This window comes from Callionymus lyra, chromosome 12, assembly GCF_982586985.1.
Source record: "Callionymus lyra chromosome 12, fCalLyr1.hap1.1, whole genome shotgun sequence".
Taxonomy (NCBI): domain Eukaryota; kingdom Metazoa; phylum Chordata; class Actinopteri; order Syngnathiformes; family Callionymidae; genus Callionymus; species Callionymus lyra.
The window spans coordinates 13,024,746-13,042,619 of record NC_141829.1 but is presented as its reverse complement, the minus strand read 5'-3'; the positions used below and the strand labels follow the sequence as shown (position 1 = coordinate 13,042,619).

At 38.3% G+C, this 17,874-nt stretch overlaps 1 protein-coding gene across 1 annotated transcript in view; it reads right to left on the bottom strand.

The window, feature by feature from the left end:
• lrp2a (low density lipoprotein receptor-related protein 2a) overlaps positions 1–17,874 on the bottom strand; it is a 70,227-nt gene that overhangs the window by 10,500 nt on the left and 41,853 nt on the right. Inside the window, exons 44-62 of the mRNA XM_087804364.1 lie at positions 17,054–17,254; positions 16,932–16,958; positions 16,803–16,838; positions 15,611–15,853; positions 15,418–15,543; positions 14,293–14,412; positions 12,643–12,774; positions 10,906–11,107; positions 10,543–10,838; positions 8,319–8,985; positions 6,954–7,124; positions 6,656–6,879; positions 6,413–6,581; positions 6,150–6,346; positions 5,823–6,068; positions 4,748–4,876; positions 2,533–2,652; positions 1,056–1,172; positions 664–780 (exon numbers count right to left, since the gene is read on the bottom strand). Of these exons, the coding sequence (XP_087660490.1) occupies positions 664–780; positions 1,056–1,172; positions 2,533–2,652; positions 4,748–4,876; positions 5,823–6,068; positions 6,150–6,346; positions 6,413–6,581; positions 6,656–6,879; positions 6,954–7,124; positions 8,319–8,985; positions 10,543–10,838; positions 10,906–11,107; positions 12,643–12,774; positions 14,293–14,412; positions 15,418–15,543; positions 15,611–15,853; positions 16,803–16,838; positions 16,932–16,958; positions 17,054–17,254 (3,540 nt within the window). The remainder of the gene's footprint in view (positions 1–663; positions 781–1,055; positions 1,173–2,532; positions 2,653–4,747; positions 4,877–5,822; positions 6,069–6,149; positions 6,347–6,412; positions 6,582–6,655; positions 6,880–6,953; positions 7,125–8,318; positions 8,986–10,542; positions 10,839–10,905; positions 11,108–12,642; positions 12,775–14,292; positions 14,413–15,417; positions 15,544–15,610; positions 15,854–16,802; positions 16,839–16,931; positions 16,959–17,053; positions 17,255–17,874) is intronic.

Genomic DNA, 17,874 nt, shown 5'->3' with positions numbered 1-17,874 from the left:
ACATTTAAAGACCAACACATACAATCTCAAACACAAAATCCGGCTAATACACACACAAAAGCGCTATATAAATAAATATTACTTACTTACTTACATAGTCATGCACACACACTCACAGAAAAACAGACCAAAACACAGAGATAGAGCAAACACACACAGACAAACACGCACACACAGACGAACACACACACTCACAAAAACACATACAAAGACAAACACACACATGCAATAGACACAAACTTTTCTATTTTGTGTCTATTGTGTCAAAATTTATATTATATTCTATTTATATATTTTTTATCTCATTCTTTTATTTCTGGGTGTTTTATTTGTGTTAATTGCTCTTGCTGTTGTTTAAACCGAATTTCCCCTCGCGGGACAAATAAAGGATTTCTGATTCTGATTCTGAAACACTCAAAACACACTACTACACACGCACATGCAAAGACAAACACGCACATGCAAATAAACACACTAACACACACGCACACATATTTAAAAGCAGACAAACCCACACAGACACGCACACACACAGACAATCGAGCAAGTATCACCTTCAAGGAAATAAACTCAATTTTCATTGAGGCTTTACACGCAACCAATAAGATGTAGTCTCAGCATTGACCACTAGGTGGTGGTAAATCCACGTAAGTTTAAACTCACGACATGTCGTCTCGTCCGTGAAGTCCAGACAGTCAGCGTTGCCATCACACTTGAAGCGTTCGGCCACACAGTGACCACTTCCACACTGAAAGAAGCCGGGATGACAAGTACGCAGTTCTGCAACACAAATACAACAAATGTTGGAATACAATGCATTAAAAACATAAAGCAGAATTCATTCTAATATCTAAACATATAAAATGTAAGAGTAAAATAGCTTTTCTAACTGGTTTAATTCAAGGACAAAACATCAATATTTGCATTACTTTTCTTTGTTGTAAACAAACGACAGCTGGTGGTCCCGTCTCCACTTCTCTGGACAAACTTGAGGTTTTATTGGCCGTCTGTTTAGCAGCCAGAACCAGGTCCAAAAACAAAAAGGCCCCACTTACCACAGTCCCTTTCATCCGAGTTGTCCTCACAGTCGTTGTCATGGTCACAGACCCAACGGTCGGGAATGCACCGCAGATTGTCGCAGCGAAACTCGCTCTCGCTGCACGCACGTGGAGCTGAAGAAAAACAAGTTTCACAATAAAAGGATGATTATTTGACGAATGAGGAAGTCTGAGCAGTATTCAAATGTTGAATTCAAATGTTGAATTCAAATGTTCAGATTGTGTTGTTGGGCTGATGATAGGCACTCATTGTTAGCTTGAAAATCTGAAACTATCTCCGCGGTCATTTAGTGTTTGGCCCGTCTGACGCTTTTGGAGTAAACATTTTGTCGTGTTAAAAATACAGGTTAACATTATCTTCATCGAAACGCCTCAAATATTTGAGCAAGAAAAGTAAAATAGTCCGTCAGGCTTTGTGATAATTGTGCTGTAAACACAGTACAAACACAGAGAAGAGGCACATGCATCAATAGTTACACATGCCTCTACATACTTTTACGTATGGTGAGTGTAACAAAAACACTTTTATTGTGAAAGGTATTCGTGTATATCAGGGGTCCCCAATCTTTTTAGTACCTCGATCCCGTTAATATGTCCATGTTATATTCCCGGACACCCCTTTAGATCGTAAAAATAAATCATAATTTTAATTTTCAATAAACAAAGTGTCAGTCAATCCAATCCAGATTGACACATAAAGGTCTCCCCTACAAAAAACCTACACCAGATCCAGGCGGAACACACAGATCGGATCGTAAATGTGTGTACTTGGAGGTGTAGACACTGCTCACGTTTACACACAAATTACACACACTGAGTGAGTTAAAGAGATTGTGGTGTTGTCATGTTAGGTATTTGTCATGTTAGGTATTGAGTCCAAAAGTGATTTATTTCAGTTAGAATCCTTGTTAAAAAGTAATGTTTCACATTTTTTGAATATCGTGCACTTAATGATTGTGAATTGTAAATGTGTCAACGGATAGTTGTTTAAAAATAAAAGTAGATTAATGTTCATATTAATTACCAGTGTTTAAAGATAAAACAAGGGACAGAGATTAGGGTTGTCAACAATAAGAGTTAAACTTTATTTTTTAAAGGAATTTGTTTTGTGAAGAAGAGTAAACAGTTGCTTAATATTGTTTTTGTTTGGTCTCGGATTCGGATCACTACAAGATATTTGGAGTTTGACATCCCTGTTTAATAGCTTTTTATGAGGTTAAAAAATTCCAAATGTTGTTTTTGATAATAATACATTATTCTACAGTCACGTACAGTACATTTTTATAACGCTACTTATGTTACTACTACTTATTAGCTTGAGTCGCAGTGGCTCAAGTCAAATCTCCCTTCATTCCATACGCTTTCATACACCTTGCCTAAATGTAGGTATGAATGAATTGAGTGGCAAGTGTGTTGAACCCTCCGACATCATGGAAACAGTTACAGCACCAACGGGGATGAAACGAGAACGTACTGCAGCTTCGTTCGTCAGAGTTGTCGCCGCAGTCGTTGTCTCCGTCGCACCTCCAGCGGCGAGGGATGCAGCGATGGTTGTCGCACTGGAAGTCGCCGATGGGATCACAGGTCAGTTCCTCTTAGAGAGAGAAGAGAAATGATGTCAGTTCAACCTCTTAAAAACTGATATTCAAGCAGAGTTTAATTCTCTGTGTCTAAATCCATGAGTATTTCTGGAGAACGATACACGGCTATTCGAGGCTCAAGGACAGGAGTTTGTGGGTTAATTCTCTTTGTTGACTGTGACTGTTGCCGAAAAAAAAAAGAAAAGTGCATTGATTTGGTGGGAAAACTTGAATGTCGTAATAAAGGATATTAGAAAAGCTAATTATTGTTTGACTTTAAAATTAGATAAAGGTTGTTTTATTATAATATATATTAATTGTATTACAATTTAATTCCTAGATAAATTTAAAATAACTAAAGTATGGAGGAACATTTGTATGATGTTTAATTATGACTCTTTTCCAGGAGTGTGTATTGGCAAGAATCTGACGATACGATATGTATCACGATACAGGGGCAACGATACGATATATTGTGAGACTGTAGTAACAAGGATATATTTGTAGTATCGTCGAGTACTTGACTCTGGTGTTGCTGAATTTACAGACCATATGACTCTTGACAAAGTCGTAAACTGCTTTAATTTGTTTTTAAACCAAAATATCTCCAAACATCTGCTTTAAAAGCTGATGGAGTCGCCTGTATCCTCTCGTCCTCAAGTCATCCCCGGGATTTCATTGTTTCTTTAGCTGCAGAAGACGGTACGACTGCTGCAATCTAGCCGCCGGATGTTTACCCATCAAATGTTTGGCATGTTGATAGTAGATATAATATTATAGATAATTTTAGTGTAAAAAGATGTCACAGTATTAGCTGGTCATGCCCTCATATATATATATATATATATATATGTTTTTATATTTTATTTAAAGAAAACAATACAGTGATATCGTATATCAATATGGTTTTCTATAGTACGGAATCGATGGTGGATGGTATCAATTCTTCTTTTTTTTCTTGAGAAAGGTCTAAAACTATTTTTCCAAAATCTTTCACAGGCTATGTTTTATGAACTCGAAGTGAAAAAAATGAATGTAAATCTCCTTGTTGAACCTGCAGACAGCTGTGAAAGAAAGCAACTACATTTTCAATTTAAAGGCAGTGATCTCAGGACGACCTCTTTCCCATGCCTGAAGAGTCTGTCAAGCATAACGTTGACGGGGATGAGGAGGGAAGCGTGGAGGAGAGCTGGTCTGAGCCATCTCTACCACACAGTGCTGGGTGTCAAAGATAGCGCGGTGTTAGCTGGTCCTGCCCTCGAAGCCCTCCACCTGGCCCATCTGCTGCATTCTTAACAGGAAGATTAGCGCCGATCTCCCCTCCCGCACGGAGATGGCACTAATGGAGTGGGAGCGTTGATAAGGGAGACGGGAGTGAGTGTGCTTCAGCAGTACAAAGCCACTTTCCTGACCCCCGCGCTCTGACGGAGCAACAACAAGATCTGCTTACTCGGCTGAAGAAGACGCTCAGTACTGATCAAGTTTGTGCTGCTCTGAGCAAGAAGTTAAACTGTGGAGGAGGACATGTAGTTATTCCTTTTAATCATTAACTTAACCTCAGATGTAGTCACAGCATTATTTATTAAGATGGTTAAAATAATACTATGATGGCGACACATTTGAACCTGAGAACCTCGAACAAGTTGGTTGAGTTTGAGACCCCTGATTTGATCTCTATATGATTTAATCAGTTTCAAAGATGAATTCTACGATTAAAAAAATGTGGTTCTTAAAATTTTATGTGTGGAAATTGAACTCTCAATGTATTCATTTGGAATTTTCTTATTATATATATTTTTCGCTTCTGATTGTGTGTGAGTCAATACGTTTTCTTCTAGGTATTTTAGGTATAGTCACTTTGTTTAATCAATTTAAAATAATGAACTTGAAATATTTATAATTTGAGAAAGTAACAACAATATTGTGTGCGTTTCTAAAGTGATAAAGTGAACATATTTTAAGTTCTTCAAAATTGATCCAGAAGCTAAACATTTTTTCAAACAATGATTTATAATACATTCCCATTGATCATTATACGGAAATTCTAAGGTTATTTTTTATGATCTTTCCCCCCGCCTTGATGGAGTTATTGCAGTACCCCTGACTCACCACAGCCCTGCTCATCGCTGTTGTCTCGACAGTCGTTGTTGCCGTTGCACACGAGCCACTGAGGGACGCACCTGTAGTTGGTCCTGCAGGTGAACTGCGTGTGGTTGTCACAGCGATAGGCTGGTCCCACTGTGGAGAGTCATCACCAGAGTCACACGTGGAACGTTCAACTATGACTTCACAACAATACAGTACTTATTAACCAAATACATTTTATTTGTAAATCAATATTTAGATCATTTAAAGTGTCAAACTCTTGGCCTGCAAAGTTATTTAAGAGAACTTTTAATTACTGGTTATTACTAGTTTAATGTTCAACTAAAACTTGCTTATTGACAAGTTGCTAATACCACTAAAGAGGCTGTGTTTCAGAAAATTGAATACAATTACTACAACCACTGATACAGCAACTTCCACTACTACTACTATAGCAAATACTACTGCTGCTGTTGCTACTACCACTAATGCAGCAACTACTGCTACTACTACTACAAAAGCTACTGCTACTAATATTACAGCAACTACTGCTACTACTACTACGACAACTACTGCTACTACTACTACAGCAATTACCGCTATTACTACTACAGCCACTACTGCTACTACTACTACAGCAACTACTGCTACTCCTACTAAAGCAACTACTACTACTAATATTACACCAACTATAGCTACTACATCTAAAGCTACTACTACAGCAAATACTGCTACTACTACTACAGCAACTACTGCTGCTACTACTATAGCTACTGCTACTACTACTATAGCAACTACGGCTACTACTACTACAGCTACTACTACAGCAACTACTAATACTACTACTACATAAAATACTACTAATACTAAAATTACTACTACTCCTTACTCATCTGATGCTCCTGAACTACTCATACGACTGCTGCAGTACTCAGTACTCTACTGCAGTACTAATACTATTACTATTACTTACAATGAATAATAATAATAATAATAATAATAATAATAATAAAATTAATATATTCTTTCATTATGTCACTTTAATCCTATCAGAAACATGCTTCGATCTATCCTGGCGTGGGCCGACAGATGGACTCACTGCACTCCTGTAAAGGTTCATCAGAAAAGTCTCCACAGTCGTCATCGAGGTCACATTTCCAGCTCTGAGGGATGCAGCGCCCGTTGCGGCATTTGAACTGCCTGGGTGGACACGTCCTCGCGGCACAGTGGGCGGGGTCTTCGTCCGACTGGTCGCCGCAGTCGTCTTCACCGTCGCACTGCCAGGACTCGGGAACACATCGCTTGTTCGCGCACTGCCACTGGTGACTCTCACACTGGTGGGTGTCTGGAGGGAGAGAGAGAGAGTTTGAACGAGGGAGGAGGAAAAAAACGGAGGATAAAAAGTGAGAAAGAAGAGAGGACGCACCACAGAGCACGGAGTCTTCGTCCGAGCCGTCGGGACAATCCGGGTTGCTGTTGCACAGGAACTGCGGACGAGTGCAGTTGCCGTCGCCGCACTGGAACTGACCCAGTCTGCAGTAGTGGACCGGACACGTCGGGGGCTCGTCGGAACCGTCCCTGCAGTCCCTCTGACCGTCGCACTTCCACCAGATGGGGACGCATCTGTCAAACGAAAGATGCTTTCAACGCTCACGACGAAACTCCGAGGCGTTTTTCGGTTCGTCTCACCGCTCGTTGTTGGCGCATCTGTACTGGGTGCTGGTGCACATGGGGCGACACCGGGTCACACCTTCCAACTGGAAGTGATCGGGACACTCGCACCTGTGCTCCCGGCCGCCGTGGCCGATGAGGCACAGGTGAGAACATCCTCCATTGTTCAGGGCGCAGGGATTAGTGACTGAGGAAGAGGAGAACAGTGCTGCTATTGTTCCTGAGGCGAGTCATTGTGTGCGCGACGAAACAAACACTCACCGATGGGCTGTCGGTACGGGTGACACACGTGGATGTCGAATGGTCTGTGGGTGGTGTTGACGAGAACCTCGCGACCCGACCCGTCGTATTTGTTTCCCTTCTCCACGGTGTGAGTGTTCCAGTCCGTCCAGTACAGCGTGTCTTCGAACACGGTGATGGCGAACGGGTGAGGAAGGTTCCCGTCGTAGACCGTGTGCCGGTGGTGACCGTCCAGGTCGGAGAACCTGACGAGGTCGACGTGGAAGTGTCGGGTCAGAGGCGGACGTGGTTTTTGTCACGAAAAAGAAGGTGGACTCACTCGATGTAGTTCAGATGAGCGTCGGACCAGTAGAGCAGCTCGCTGGTGTAGTCGATCGTGATGCCGTTGGGCCACGCCAGCTTGGTGGTGATGATAGCGGCTTTGTTGGAACCGTCCATACCGACCCGACCGATGAACGCTTTTTCACCCCAGTCGGTCCAGTACAAATACCTGGAAACCAGATCGAGTAAAATTAACTAAAAGCCCACGCCAGCAAAACCAGTTGACAGGGTATTAGTGGTGTGTTTTGGCAAGAATCTGGTGATACGTATCACGATACAGTGCCAACGACACAATATATTAAGATACTGTAAGAAAAGTATTTGTAGTATTGTCCGAGTACTTGACTCTGGTGTTGCAGAATTTACAGACCACATGACTCTTGACGAAGTCATAATGGCTTTCATTTGTTTCGTAACCAAACTATGTCCAAACACTAGCTTTAAAAGCTGCTGGAGTCGACTGTATCCTCTCGTCCTCAGTCATTTACAGGATCTATCTTGCAATCCAGCGGCAAGAAGATTAATTGCAAGCCAAGAATGAACAAACACTGTGAATATTTGCATTTTAATTGTAAAAATATATATGAATGATCATGAGAAACCGAAGGAAAACCGTGCTGTGGAATATCCATACAGTATTGTGGGAAAAAAATATTGTGCAAGTGTATCAATATTGTTATTCTGCTACAGGGAAAAGAGCATATTTAGAGTTTTTTTGCGTCAATATAAGAGCTTAATAAATTGTAATTGTTTCTGTAAATAGTTTACTATATTGTTTGAAAACCCATTCAGCTATTGCAATCAGAAACTCAAAACACAAGATTTTATTAACATTGGAAAGTAGAATTTTACTACACTTTTACTACACTATCCAACCATTTTAAGCATCCCATGTCAAATGATTAGAGGGTGAAATGTCACTCAAACTCAACTCCCATTGATGGGCTATAAGGGAAAGTTGATTGTTGCCTGAGAACGAGAGGATACAGTCACCTAAAGACGCTTTTAAAGCTGATGTTTGGACATACTTTGGTTTCAAAACAAACAATTTAAAGATGTTACTTACTTCGTCAAGAGTCATGTGGTCTGTAAATTCTGTAACACCAGAGTAAAGTACTCGACAATACTACAAATATATACTTGTTCTCAAAGTATCACGACATATTGTATCGTAGACCATGTATCGTGATACATTACTCCTGATTCTTGCCAATACACTCTACTTTATTAAGGTTATGTAACCTGGTATTCTGAGTAACTTGAGTGAGACGAAACAACTACTACGAAAGGGATGAAGATGACAGGATAGTGTAGAAACACCTTGATACATCCATGACGGTCAAGAATAAAAACTTCTACTCACCCATATTTGGGGAACAGCACGATGGCTCTGGGGTTCTCAAAGCAGTACGTGCTGTTGTCGTCGACACATTGTTCCGCCAGTTTTCTCACAAAGCGTCCGTCTAACTCCGACACCTTAATGCAGTCCAGGAAACTATCGGCCCAGTAGAGTTTCCGAGCGACCCAGTCCACGGCCAGACCCTCCCCGTGCAGAACCCCGCTGACCAGCACCTCCCTGCCGCTGCCGTTGAAGGACATCCTCTCGATCTGTCTGTGGCTCACGTCGATCCAGTACAAGCGCTTCTCCACGCGGTCGAAGTCCAAGGCCACCACGCTGGTCAGGCCCTGCAGGATGACGGAGTAGTCCTGCCCGTCCGTGGTCAGGTTCCTCAGGTAGTAGCGGTTGCTGAAGATCAGGTACGGTTGGATGTTGCTGTTCTGGCGGCAGCTGTGGCCGTCCGGCTCCCGCAGGAACCCCGGGGCGCACTTGCAGATGTAGGATCCCAGAGTGTTCTCGCACAGCTGGCTGCACACGCCCGGCGACTCCGTGCACTCGTTGACGTCGTCGCACGACTTCCCGTCCGACATCAGGTGGTATCCTGGCCGGCAGGTGCAGATGAAGCTGGTGGGCGTGTCCGTGCAGTTGTGGTCGCAGTGGCGGATGGATGGGTCTGTGCACTCGTTGATACCTTTAAGAAGAAATATCAACATGTTCAATTGAACTCATCTTTGACCAATAACGAGAAATATAGAAGTAGATTTGTTTCTTTACTGTTTAATTATACAAGTTCCTTCAAATTAAAACCTATAACAACTACAAAATGTTATCACTTTAAAACCTTTTCCACTTTGATGAAAAATATATTTTAAACCCCTTGACTACAGTAAAAAAATACTTTTTTAATAAAGAAAACGACTTGAACACTTTTTTACTAAAATAAACTAAATTCTATCAAATACAGAATAAAAACAAATTCACTTCAACAAAAATAACAACTTCAAAACGTTTTCAATTTAATCGAAAACACTTAAAATTTGTTTTCACTTCAATAATTCTTTTTTTTTAAATGTCTTTATTTAATCCAATAAAAAACTACTTTCAAAAACATTTTCCACTCAAAAAACTTGACTTAACTTTTACTTTTGACTTAAAATTACCCTTTTAAGTAAAAAAACAACTTTAATTTAATATTAAAAAGGGACATTTTTTCGCTTCAACAAAAATAACAAATTCAAAACTCTTTCAATAAATAACAATGACTTAACCCTTGTGTTATCTCTGGGTCAGGGTGACCCGAAGGCCCGAAGACACCTCAGATAACACAAGGGTTCAAAAAAAGTTTTCACTTCAATAAAAAAGTTTTTCAAAAAAGTTTTCACTTCAATACATTTTTTTTTTTAATTGTCTTTTTTTAATCCAATAAAAAACTACTTTCAAAAACATTTTCCACTCAAAAAAACTTGCATAACTTTTTGCACTTTTATAAAAATTACCCTTTTAAGTAAAAAAAACAACTTTAATTTAATATTAAAAAGGGATGTTTTTTCCCTTCAACAAAAATAACAAATTCAAAACTCTTTCAATTCAACAACAATGACTTAACCCTTGTGTTACCTCTGGGTCAGGGTGACCCGAAGGCCCGAAGACACCTCAGATAACACAAGGGTTCAAAAAAAGTTCTCACTTCAATTGAAAAAGTTTTTCAAAAACGTTTTCACTTCAATACATTTTTTTTTTAAATTGTCTTTTTTTAATCCAATAAAAAACTACTTTGAAAAACATTTTCCACTCAAAAAAACTTGCATAACTTTTTGCACTTTCCTAAAATTTACCCTTTTAAGTAAAAAAATAACTTTAATTTAATATTAAAAAGGGATGTTTTTTCCCTTCAACAAAAATAACAAATTCAAAACTCTTTCAATTCAACAACAATGACTTAACCCTTGTGTTACCTCTGGGTCAGGGTGACCCGAAGGCCTGAAGACACCTCAGATAACACAAGGGTTCAAACAAAGTTCTCACTTCAATAAAAAAAGTTATTCAAAAAAGTTTTTACTTCAAATAAAAGAAAAGACGACTTCAAAACTTTGTTTTCTTCAATTAAAGACATTTTTAACACCTTTATTTTCTATTAAAGCTTTTATTAAATCTATTTCATTAAACCTTTGTAATGTATATATATTCTTTGATTGACCAAACTTTCTTAGATTGAACAATAAAGAAACAAATCCACCACAGAACTCACCGCATCCTTTCTCGTCGCTGCCGTCGGAGCAGTCGTCGTTGCGGTCGCACACCAGGCTGAGGGAGATGCAGTGAGCGTTGTCGCACCGGAACTGTCCGGGGGCGCAGGTGGGCGCCGGCGTGCGACACATGTGCTCCAGCTCGTCCGACAAATCGCCGCAGTCGTTGTCTCCGTCGCAGACGAAGGCCTGAGGCACGCAGCGTCCGTTCTGGCAGGTGAACTGGTGCTGCTGGCACGGCTCGTAGGTGCAGCCTTGCTCGTCGCTGCCGTCGCCGCAGTCGTTACGACGATCGCACCTGATTCACGCAACAAAATCAGAGTCAAACGACAAAAAAAACAACCTTCTGTCTGTCATTTCTGTACCTGTAGGAGCTGCGCACGCAAAGGCCGTTCCTACAGGTGAACTCATTGACCCCGCAGGATCTTTGCGTGCAGTTCTGATGCTCGTCCAGCGCGTCGCCACAGTCGGCGTCACCGTCGCACAGCCAGTCACGAGGGATGCATTTACGCTGCGGCGGCTGGTTGTTCGCGCACGTGAACTCTGAACTTGAGCAAGTGCGATTGGCTGAAAGAAAAAAGATTGAATTGAATGTTTGCATCAGTATTATTCATGCACCATAGTTTATTTATTTAGAGGTGAGATTTCTTATTAGCCTGTCCAGCTTATTTCAAGATATATTAAACAAATTAGCAAGAGATGACGACCATTCTTAGTAAAAAATATTTTATAAATTAAAACTTAAGAAAACTTCAATTAAATGCATAAAAAGGTAAGGTAAGGTAAGGTAATGTAAGGTAAGGTAGAACTTTATTGATCCCTCAGGAGGTCTCCTTCAGGAAATTGTTTTTTTCCAATAGCCACAGAAAATACAGCAATTTTTTCATAAAAAATAAATCAAAATAAAACAAGAACAAGAACAAAGAGAAATAAAGAGAAAGAACAAGATGATACAATCTAAGTCTAAATAGAGATAAGATAAGATAAAGATAAAGAACATAGATCAAAGAAAAATAACAAAGACAAAGGATATAAAGACTAACATAGAACAGAACATCATGATACTTTTACTCTACTCCTGCCACGAACTCAGAAATGTACAATTTAATAGCCCGAGGAATGAATGAGTCCCTGAGTCTATTTGTTTTGCACCTGGGAAGGAGCATTCGTGCACTCATTCTAATTCTCTGCTCACTGATGACAGTGCTGAGTAAAAATCCACTAATTAAGTATTATTTCCTAATTTCCAGGGTATTATAAATCTTATATATATATATATATACATGCATACATACATACACACATATATATATATATATATACATATATATATATATATATACATATATATATATATATATATACATATATATATATATATATATATATATATATATATATAAACATATATCATGTGTGTTATTTTAGAGTCAAGGTGACACTAAGGCTCGAAACCAAATGTGCTTGTTTTATCCCTTGTGTTGTCTGGGTCAAGGTGAACGACCTCCAGCATTGCATATGTATTTATGGCAGCCAAGGATGTCGTTCACAGACAACACAAGGGTTAAATAAAAAACATTTAAAAATCTATACAGATATATATATATATATTTTTTAAATGAAAGGCTTAGAAAAAACTACCAAATTTCAAGTTTCACCAATTTTATGTCTAATTCAACCATTCAATATTACTTCTGATATAGTTTAATGTTATGGCAACGTTTTTGCAAAAATAGTTGTTTTATGGCTCTAGTTTTCACCTAAAAAAGGCCTCAAATAGTTTCTTGCCTGATGGCAAAGCTGTGACTTCTTTCTAATGCTCATTAAATTATTTTCATGGAGCCTTCTGGAGAGTTTTGAACGGCTCTGAAGACTCCAGGCATCTTTGTGACGATCACCGGTTGATGAATGTTGATCCATCCTGAGCCGGAGCACAGAGGAGCACAAAGTAGCGAGTGATGCAGGAGAAATCTGGAATGCGAGCGTCTTGAGCTGTCCTGCAGGAACCTGATCCTCCAGCGTCTCCTCACACAACCTTCATGCCGAGTCATCCTTAAGAAGCTTCAATGTCAGGGGGCCGGAGAGGAAGGAGGAAGACGTACCACAGTTGTGTCTCTGGTCTTCATCGCTCATGTCTCCGCAGTCGTTGTCTCCGTCGCAGATCCAGGACGAGAAGATGCATCTGCCGTCGTCGCAGCGGAACTGATCCGTGTTGCAGGTTCTGATCAGAGTGGCTGCAGGCGGGAAACAACAAATGACCCCTGCTTTTTTTTTATATCTTCTCCAAAACATCAACAATTTTTATTATTATGAACCTATTGATTGTAATGTTTTATGAACCATCCTTGTTTATAAATGTACTTATTTGTCATTTTTATTTTGTTGGCTTTGTTTTAAGATCAGCCTCCAACCTTACACTTGGCAAATTTTATGTTCACCTTAACTAGTTACTGAGTTACTTTCATAAGAAGTAACTTTTAACGGTAACTAATTTAAAGTAACTTGATTGAGATAAATTCACTTGTTAAAAAAGGCACCAGGAAAAGGAGAATAAATAATAAATAATATTACAATAACATAATATAAAATGAGTTAATTCGCTCCGAACTGAAATGGAAATAGTGTCGTGGACCAAGAGAATAAACGAGGCAGTGCTGATGCAATGTCACGTGATCATCCGCTCGTCGCCTGATTGGCTGAAAGTTTAATCAAGTACTCTGGTATCATAGCAACATTTTTATATTGAATTCAAAAGGCAACACATTACAACAAATCCAATTTTAAAAAGAATATGATATTTAGGAATTTGAATATTAAGGTTAATTTGTAAAAAAAAATGCTTTCATTTTGAAATTCAACCTTTTGATATAAAAATTATTGAATTCAATGAAACGGTGAAATGGACTGTGTAAGTCAAACCTAACAAGATGTTTTTTCCTCTTATTTATTTCCCTGTACCCTCTTTTTATTTTCATTACCTTTTTAGGATTAAGAAATGCATTCTTCCGTATTAGTAACGTGGATTTTCTTTTTCATTTCATGCCATGCTGTTTTCTGTACTTAAATAAAGTAAAGAGCTGCAAAAAAGGGAGGATATTCCTCCTTTTTTTGGTTCTCAAAAGTCTGTTCCGCTCATTTTTTACATTAACAGCTTATTTTAAGACACTAAATATCACAATTTTATTTTTTTAATTGCTTATTACAGGCAAAAATATCAGAACTTTTAGTGGTTTTGACTATTCAGAATAAAATAAATGCATGTAAAAATAAAATTACAATTAGATTAATATAATAAAATAAGTGACTTGTATATTAAAAGTCATTTTGCAAATAAATAAATCAAGTAATAAATGAATATATTTTGTTTATTTCTGGAGAGTTTCCCCCTCAGTGTGTAACACTAACTAGTGACGCACTGAGGGGTCTCCTCCGGTGACTCCACATTCCCAGGCACGGCGACGTGTCTCAACAAAAGACAAGTCACCCCGAGACCACAAAAGAGGGGGGGAGGTGCCGTGTATGGGGGGGACACTGAGGGGAGGCACCGGAGAGGACAATAGGAGGCCTGCAGGACCACATCCTCAACAGAGACATACACCGCCGACTCACACTCTCATCACCGACACACACAGTGGACACACACTAAACTATGCAGGGAGTCGTTGGGGGTGTGTGTGTGTGAAGGGAGGCGCCTCGAAATACACAAAGACGGCGAGTGAAGCTGTTTCGACGGCTGACAGGACGTCACTCACTGCAGGTCGACGGCTCGTCGGATCCGCTGGCGCAGTCGGCGCTTCCGTCGCAGAACCAGTACGCCGGGATGCAGCGACCGCTGGTGCAGCGGAACTCGCTGGAGGAACATGTGGACGATTCTGTGGCGGAGAAACACAAGATTGTCAATGAGAAGAAGAAGAAACAAGGGAATCCAGGAGGATTTGAACAGGTTAAAAAATAAGTAAAATAATGTGTATGGTGACGGAAAAATCGGTCGTTAAAAAGTATTCGAAAATGTATCATTTTTAATAATAAAAACTTTTTTTTAATTCATTTTTAAATTTTTATTATGGATGCAGATAAGAGCCATCACCATATATATATATATATAAATATTTTCAAAATAAAGGATTTTTACACATGGTACAAAATAACTTTTTACATTTTTTTTCTTTCTTTCATTTTTAGCCTTTTTTAATACAACAAATAAACTTTGGCTTAATATTAATACCAGGATTGGCAGAAAAATATGATCAAGTACCTTTGTATTCGTTTTTGTGGTACTATTATACCCACATTTTTATTATAATTCATATATTATTATACTGAATTTAAAAGGCTACAAATGAAAATAAATATTGAATTTAGAAAGAAAACATTTTTAACAAACAAATTCAACTTTTTCATGTAGAAATTAATAAATTAAATTACTGAATCAATTTTTTCAACTTTTCAATAAATAAATTATCGAATTAAATGATCAATATTCAATAAAAAAAGTTCAGAAACTGTTTCATAAAATCTCTAAATTTAGGAAAATGATGTCACGACACGATCTGGAGCTTATAATCCATGCGTTTGCGTCTTCTCGTCTGGACTATTGCAACATTTTGGAGGATCTGTCTCGCCTGCAGATGATACAAAACTCTGCAGCGAGAATTCTGACCTGCTCTAGTAGAAGAACTTACATTTCTCCGATCCTTAAAACTCTTCACTGGCTGCCAGTTTCTTTCAGGAACAGTTTTAAAAATTCTGGTTCTTACTTTAAGTCTAGAAAAAGGCGCTTTACAAATAACCTACACTTACTAAGAGCTGACAAACATGTTGAATTGTTGCACTAAAGACTGTTAGTAACGTAGTAACTTCTACACGAGTGAACTCACCACAGTGTGTCGGACTCTCGTCGCTCATGTCCCCGCAGTCGTTGTCTCCGTCGCACAGGTAAGAGCGCGGGATGCAGATGTTGGTGGATTGGCACTTGGTGTGTTCGGGCTGGCAGGTTCTCTCAGCTGTGGAGGTCAAAGGTCACACATGTATTCAAGGCTGTTCCGATGGAATATGACGTGTAAGACTCACGGCAGTTTTGTTCGTCGGACGTCCCGTTGTCGAAGCAGTTGTTGATGCCGTTGCAGTGATACTCGAGGGCGATGCAGCGGCCGTTGTTGCAGGCGAACTCCGTGTTGGCGTCGCACGGCCGGAACTGACAGCCGGCCTCGTCGCTGTTGTCGCCGCAGTCGTCGTAGTGGTCGCAGCGGTAGTGGTACGGCACGCACTTGCCGTTCCCGCAGGTGAACACGGTCGGCTCGCAGGTGTGGAAGGCTGTGGGTCAACGGTGGGAGTTTAAACTCTGGAGCACATCTTATGGAGGTTTATCAGTGCCATCAGAATATTGGACACATTTTGAATTTAACATTTTTAAATGATGAAACTTTGAAGTTAATTTTGAATTATTTAATTAAATAATTTCTATATTGAAAGATGGAATTAGTATCATTGAATTATTAAATAAAATGGTTAAATCTTTTTTAAATAATTTAATAAAAAAATGTACGTATTTGTTTTCACAAATTATAAAGTTATATAAAAAAAATTCTAACTTCTAATTTCTAAACTATTTTTTCTTTAATCATAGCCTTTTAAATTCAATATAAAAAAGTTGAAAATAATAGTTCCAGTAGTAAATACCACTGTTTTTGAATCCGCCATGATGATTTGACGCGCCAGTGTCACATGATCATCTGCGTGTCACATGATTGGCTAAAAGTTGAAGTAGCTTGTTACTGTTTTGTTATTATTAGAATTTGTTATTCTACTGGCACCAAAACACCAATATATTTTTGATTTATTGTAATCAATATGAAACTCAATATGTAAAAATAAAAATAAATATATATATATTATTTTACATATATATAATACTTATATTTCGATTAACCGTTACCTTAAATTAATATAAAACACATTATAAAAAACACATTTTTAATGTATTACTTTAGAAAATATATTTTAGAATTTTAAAACTGAATGTGTAAAAGTAAAACGGTTAATTTGGAAAATATTATATTACTTTTATATATATATATATATATTTATCATTTAAGTTAAAAAAAAATCCTGATATGTATATAATTAAAGAATATAATAAATATTAAAGAATCTGTTCAATAAAAACTAATTCAACCTTCAACATACAAATTATTTAAATTAAATTATTAAAAAATAATGCTATTAAAAAACAATTATCATACACAGGTGAAGCGAATGTTACCTGACAGAGCTATAAAAGCTGACATCACTTGAGGGACTGCATGCAGAGATTTGAGAACATTTATTAGTTGTTAGAAGAAGAAAAGGAAGAAGTTTGTTTGAAGACAACCAGAAGTGAAAAAATACACACCAACATATCTGAAACTAGTCTTGGGTCCTGTGTCGTTAAGAGTGGCAGAAATATAGTGTTAGTCAATAAGAAGAAGAGGATTAAAAAGTAAGAGTTTAACCAGAGGAAATTCAAAACTTTACCACAGACTCTCTCCACTTCGTCGCTGCCGTCGCCGCAGTCGTTGTCATTATCGCATTTCCACAGGGCCGGGATACAGCGGCCGTTCATGCAGGTAAACTGGCCTGGTTGGCAGCGATTCCCGTTATCTTGAATGCAGTGTTTGTTGTCGGCCAGATACCATCGGCCCTCGGACGGACACCCGCACTCTGCTCCGCTGGGTCCTCAGAAGGGAAATCAAAAAAATATGTTTTACTTCAGGCTAAATATATATACAGTATAACAAAAAAACATTCTAATAATACATTCCTGACCTAAACATAGTTTCCTGGTCTGTTATTTTATAGTCACAATCTTTCAACTTGGGGATCTCTTCTCTTTGAGAAAAAAACAACAAATAACCCTTTTATCTCTGGGTCAAGGTGACCCGAAAACAAATGTTTGACCCAGTCTTGACTTGACCCAGAGATAATAACATTCGAACATTGTTGGTTTACAGTTGAAAATTGTTTGATTATAGTTGAAAAATGATAGATTACAGTTGAAAATTGTTTGATTATAGTTGAAAATTGATGGATTACAGTTGAAAATTGTTTGATTATAGTTAAAAATTGTTGGATTACAGTTGTAAATTGTTCGATAAAAGTTGAAAATTGTTTGATTTTAGTTGAAAATTGTTGGATTACAGTTGAAGATGTTTTATTATAGTTGAAAATATTTTATTATAGTTGAAAGTTGTTTGATTATAGTTGAAAATTGTTTGATTAAAGTTGAAAATTGTTTGATTATATTTGAAAATTGTTTGATTATAGTTGAAAATTGATGGATTACAGTTAAAAATTGT